This window comes from Ascidiella aspersa, chromosome 2, assembly GCF_963924565.1.
Source record: "Ascidiella aspersa chromosome 2, kaAscAspe10.2, whole genome shotgun sequence".
NCBI classification, from domain to species: Eukaryota; Metazoa; Chordata; class Ascidiacea; order Phlebobranchia; family Ascidiidae; genus Ascidiella; species Ascidiella aspersa.
Genome location: NC_139448.1, coordinates 17,069,533 through 17,075,792, shown reverse-complemented (window position 1 = coordinate 17,075,792; position 6,260 = coordinate 17,069,533). Strand labels below are relative to the sequence as shown.

Sequence of the window (6,260 nt, the reverse complement as noted above, 5' to 3'; positions counted from 1 at the left end):
TAATTTAGTCAAAACTTCAGTCCTGCTTTAGTTTTTGGTAGTTTAATTCCTTTACTGTCACAAAAGTCAAAAATTTTAGCGTTACCTTGATTACAACCAAGCAATTTTAGACTGCATAAACGTCTTCCCTGCACAATATCAAAGTTTCCAATCTCGCCCTAACCCAAATTAATGTAAATCACCAATAGATGTATGTGTGCCAAAGTAACCTGGGCAAATAGTTAAATCTAATAAGCTGTGCTGCCCTAAAAAGCTCCTAACTTTTACAATTTTGTTTATGTTATAGAAATCGTAAGTAACAATATAAAATGTTTGCCGGGAGATCCTTGAAATCATTCGAAACACTAGTATTTGGTCATTTAATTAAAAGGGGTAAACACACTATTTTAGGACAGTCCCAAGCTGTTGACAATTGTGCAGCTTCGCAAGCAATATTTGAGGTGGGCAAAATTATTTTTTGTTTTGAATATATTTTCTTTCAGTAAACATGGTAAACTAGGAAGTATATAATAGGCTTAAATAAGTTACTGTTATGCCTCTATGTATTCTTGCTAATAATGTAATTTCGCTTTATAGAGAGAAAAAAAGTATGGAGCACATAATTATGGCCCACTTCCTGTTGCCTTAACTGAGGGAAAAGGAATACATGTGTGGGATGTGGAAGGAAACAAGTATTATGATTTCCTTAGTGGTTACAGCTCACTAAACCAAGGTCATTGCCACCCAAAGATATTGGAGGCATTATTGGTAAATAAAGTTATTTTTTTGTAGTGCTTTAAATCATATAGGTTCAAACATAGACCCACTATGGCAGTAGGCTGGTGACTTGGGAAGTACACTGGCCTAAAAATCAGCCACAAAACCAAAGGTAAAGGGCATGCTTATCTGTTAATGTAGCCCCATGGATGGAAAAATACTTCCTGATAATAGAATTATAAATATACCAAAATCTAATACACTTTTACATGGTTTTGGTTTTTGTTTTAACGGTAGAAAACAATTACGCACAAATCAATTTTGCGGCTGGGAAGTGTTAACAATGCACATGGTGGATTCACTATGTTTTTCTCTGTAATCGTATAAAAATAACCCATTCTAAATTTGTTTGTGCATCTATACATTTTAGACACAAGCTTCTAAACTCACTTTGACATCCCGGGCTTTCTACACCGATGCCTTAGGCGAATATGAGGAATTCATGGTGAAATTATTTGGTTATGACAAGTTGCTTCCAATGAACACAGGTATGCCTATATAAATATCATTGACAAGTTTTATTATTTTTACTGAATTCTGGAAAAAACATACTGTTTACACAGACAAGTAGTAGTTCACTTACAATTTATTGACAGAGACACCTTAACCTGCTGCATATGATATTAGGATATTTGTAATGCACAGGCTAAATATATAATGTTTATGTTTAACAATGAGCAAATATGATGGAGAGGATATTAATAAAGTTAACTAAACCCACCTTTAGCTGATAAGTGATAACTCTGCGATAATTACTGCATTTTCAGTTCAACTTACTGTTTGTGATGTTCTGCCAGTAATTTATAATGACAAAAGGCGATAAGAGTTGTCATAAGTTTGGATAAAGTCTTGCAAATAGAGGTCATTTTTTTGTAATTAAATGTATCTATGCTCTCATTTTCTATATATTATAATAAATTAAAAATATAAATTTTATTATATATGTTTTATTTTTTGCTTATTTGGCCAGTTGTTCTTAAATATTGACCAAACTGGACACAATAATGGAGAATGTACTGTACCAGATACTTTTAATGGCCAATATTCTACCTTAGTTCGCCTCCATTTCAATATTAGTATGATTCCAAATCCGAAATGTGTAGTATAGTCATTCACTAAAACCACAAGTGGGCTTTTTATTTCTTGCAAAGTTGTAAGCTGAGGCAAGTGTTACACATTAAACAGAATTAACAAATGTTCTATACACTTTCAAGGTTTTTTGTTGTATGTCTGGTTTTGTTTGATGATAAACTATATTATGTTAAAATATATAATTTACCGATTTGTTGTGGTGATAAACGATTTGATCAAAGGTTTAGTCTAGCAAATATCAAATCCAGGCACCTATATCAACAGTATTTTATTTCACCTTATCTGGAAATATTAACCCTTTCAATTTTACATTTTGATTTGGTTAGATCACTATGCAGGTTTGGTCTGCAGTGTGGGTAAAAAATATATCACCAATCTATAACTTACTATTATACTGACAGATTTGTATAACGCCATTTTGTGCCAAATAAATTAAAGAATAGTAAAACATTTTCCCCCATTTAAAAAATCAATTATACATGCTTTTACTCTTAAAATAAAAACAAATGTAATATAACTCAAAATTATTATTAAACTTAGGTGTAGAGGCTTGTGAAACTGCATGTAAGCTTGCTCGCCGCTGGGCTTATGACGTAAAAGGTGTGCCCAAAGATCAAGCTCGGATTATATTTGCCGAGGGTAATTTTTGGGGGAGATCATTTGCAGCTTTGTCTGCCTCTACTGATCCAGATTGCTATGGTGGGTTTGGCCCATTTCTTCCTGGCCTTCAAGTTGTGCCATATGATGACACTGATGCGTTAGAGGTATCTATCATATTAAAAGCTTTTACATTTTTATGATTTGGGTATTAAATTTCCTATTAATACCAAAACAACTTAATTATTGTCTGGTACAAAATAAAATCAGAATTGTAGCATAATAGAAAGATAATAGCTTTATTTTTTTTAATTTTACTGAAATGTAAAAAAACATCACACACACAGTGCAATTATGATTTATTGTACTTTAGAAAGAGTTACAAAACCCAAATACAGCTGCTTTTATGGTGGAACCTATCCAAGGTGAAGCAGGTGTTCGCATGCCAAGTCCTGGATATCTTACCAAAGTCCGGGCACTCTGTGACAAGCACAATGTCTTGTTTATCGCTGATGAGGTAACTTAGTAATTCCTGTTTAGATTACAATTTATTCTCATATGGTTTGATTTGCATTGTATATGCAATGCAGCAGCAATTCTTGCTAATTTTTTTGTTGGTGTTTAAAATTTAGGCACCACTAATCGAAACTACATTTATAGACCTATCTCTTGTTTTTTTAACCACAATTGCGCTATTATAAATAACTGCCTAACAGCAGCCACTAGTCTCTCTGTCAGTCTTTTCTTTGAATCTTATCTCAATTAACCAGAATATTTATCAGGTCCAGACAGGTTTAGGGAGAACTGGGAAGCTCCTGGCCTGTGATCATGAGAACGTTAAGCCAGACTTACTTGTACTTGGTAAGTTAACATTTTTTTCAAAGCATGTCCTAAATTTTGGTTTTCGGCCTTACATAAAACAATGGGAATATACCAAAGTCCTGATTGTAGCTGTAGTGTACAGAGTGTTAAGGATATCCGTACACAAAAAAAACAATCTTGAATACACAAAATTTGCATAAAATTAACTTCCCTTTAAATGTTCAAGTTTTTGCTGCCTGGTTACCTGTCTTAGATTAACATACATCCCACTTTTAGACATGTCCTTACCTTAATCTTTGGGCTAAATCAATCATTTTAACTAATAATCGCAATGGAAACTGTTGGATGCATTAACAGGTTGATTTTTGTTTGTTCACCTGAAGTGCATCCCAAATTTGTGTAATAAGAAATGGTAACCTAATATTAACCCATTTTTATAAGAAATTTGTTTTTTAACATAACAATTGAGCGCAATCTCAATAAAAATGTGCACTGCTTGTAACGAATTTTTTTATAACCCACATATTGGCTTGCATAAAAAGTTAGCTGCTTGAATTGCCCAGTTACTGCTTTTTGCTTTTTAGTTACTGGTTTTACAATGACTTAGGTAAGGCACTTGGTGGTGGCGTTTATCCAGTGTCTGCAGTTCTGGGCAGTGATGAGGTAATACTTTCAATTAAACCAGGACAACATGGATCAACTTTTGGGGGCAACCCTCTAGCTGCCAAAGTAGCTATTGCCTCATTAAAGGTTGGTCAAAGAACAAATAGCTGAAAAGCACAAGTTTTTTTTTTCTATGTGTACACTGTATATATACAGAATTTTTGTTTTGACTTAAACCATGTAAAACTAGTTAATAGTGTGTAAACGTTTAAACTAAATTGCATTTACTTTATCTGCCTTTTAATTGATATTGTTGCAATACAACTAGACAATAAATATGTCTTTTGTAGAAAAAACAGATTAATTAATTAATTATAATTATTAACATCAGTTACACGAGGTATAGGCCATTGGCCATATAAATGTTTTACACTTAAAGATCATTTTTGAAAAATAAGTTGCCAATTAGCTTCTTTCACACCTAGAAAAAGTTTCGAGATTCTACTGGTGAACTGTTTTCTATTGAAAGTTAAGTCATTAAATGTGTCACATTTTTTTAAATTAAAGGTAATTTTGGATGAAAATCTAACAGAAAATGCTGCCAATCTTGGTATACAAACAAGAGATATTCTGAACAAACTGCCTAAGAATGTTGTTAAGGAAGTGAGAGGGAAGGGTCTTTTAAATGCTATTGTTATTCACAACACAAAAGGTATTTAACTATTTATTTTATTCGTCAAATGCATAACATGTAAAGAAAAACCCTCAGTTTGCATGTACTACTCCTTTAATCCGATAATTTTGCCTACTTTTTAAATGTGTTTTAATTTGAGTTATTATAAAGAAAAAATATTACTTCACAGCATTCAACGCCTGGGAGGTCTGTTTGCATCTCAGAGACAATGGAATTCTTTGTAAACCAACCCACAATGATATAATCCGTCTTGCTCCACCTCTTTGTATCAGTCAAGCCCAACTGGAGGCCAGCACTTCCATTATTTCTTCTGTTGTTACATCTTTCAGCAAAGCTCTTCAATAAAGTAAAGAACATATACTAAACTTGTAAGATATTCAAACACAAAATTGAAGCTTTGGATTGAGTTATATTTTGCCCCCCCCCCCCTAGTTCCAACTTTTTGTGGTACGTTATAGACTTCGCTTGTTGTACATCTAGTTTTCGATTAACAATTTACTGTTGTGTCATTTACAAAACTAATACACAAAATACTGTGCATATTTATTTAAATTAATTTTTATACTTCACCCCACTTTTTGTGTATCGATTCTTGTTTATGTTTGTGTGGAAAGGTTGGGGACAGAAAAAAGCAATACAATCATGCATTTTTAGTTGTTTGTCAGATAATGGCAAAACACGTTTTTATTGCCTAGTTTTAAGCATGTAACTTATATTTGTTAGTTTATTCTGCTTTAAAACCTTGATCACTGTTACAATACACACCAGTATATATAGAGAGAGAAAATTGTTCGTTGTTTATTAATTGAAGGAGTTTGTTAAATCTTAAAAATGTTAACGTTAAATTTGACATTTTACACACAGAGAGTCTCATTTGCGAAAAAAGTTGTATATTTGGCAGAACTAAAATCTGCGGTCAAAAGTGAAAAACGCGTTTCCCATAATAAAATGTCAAACTAGACCAAGGTTTAACTCCTGGCCTTCGGTTAAGAACTTGTGTAGAGGTGCCAATAGCCATAAATGGCCGTGAGTCGCCGAATACCTGGGCACTGTAGGTTTTGTTGTTGCATTATCTGAATCAGTTTTATTTCATACTCCTCCGTGCAAACCTGAACACAGTCAATTCCTTCCCAGCAAAGAAAAACGTATTTCACCTTTTTGATGTTTTACTTAAATGTTACCTGCTGACAGAAAAAAAAGAAAAAACCGGCAACAAGTTAAAAAAATTCTCGTACCCTTGCTGTGCAGTACAACGACTGCACCGATGTACGTAACGGCCCTGCATCCACCCGAAAACATTAAAAAAATAAACGAATCGTGTGGTGTCCTTAAGATTACTCGTGACGTTAGGTTCTGACGTAACTTTTTATTGTCACGTTTTGAGGTAACTTTGTGACAAACAAAGCCTCGTAAACGAACCAGTTTTTAAATAGCTTGACTTTTAGTATTTTAATTGATAGGTGAGGGCATTTTCAACATATTTAACCCAAACAATTGCAACAAAAGGTTTTTCAACTGATTTGATTAGTAGTGGGTGTCAGTTTTAACATATTAAAAATCCAACTTCCGGAAAGGTCGATGAAACCATTCTCAGACTTGAATTATGTAATAGCCTATAAATATAATATTGCAATCCAAGATGGCTGCCATAAAAAATGAACAATAATAATATAATCTATTAGTGATTAAAAAAAAC

General features: G+C 33.1%; 1 protein-coding gene across 1 annotated transcript; it reads left to right on the top strand.

The window, feature by feature from the left end:
* Positions 1-290: 290 nt before the first annotated feature.
* LOC146164064 (ornithine aminotransferase, mitochondrial-like) lies at positions 291-5,511 on the top strand. Its single transcript, XM_083381231.1, has 9 exons — positions 291-440; positions 577-747; positions 1,127-1,244; positions 2,389-2,612; positions 2,819-2,962; positions 3,228-3,306; positions 3,875-4,017; positions 4,438-4,582; positions 4,734-5,511. The coding sequence occupies exons 1-9, from the start codon at positions 309-311 to the stop codon at positions 4,907-4,909; spliced, it is 1,332 nt and encodes a 443-aa protein (XP_083237357.1). The 5' UTR covers positions 291-308; the 3' UTR covers positions 4,910-5,511.
* The last annotated feature ends 749 nt before the right edge of the window (positions 5,512-6,260 follow it).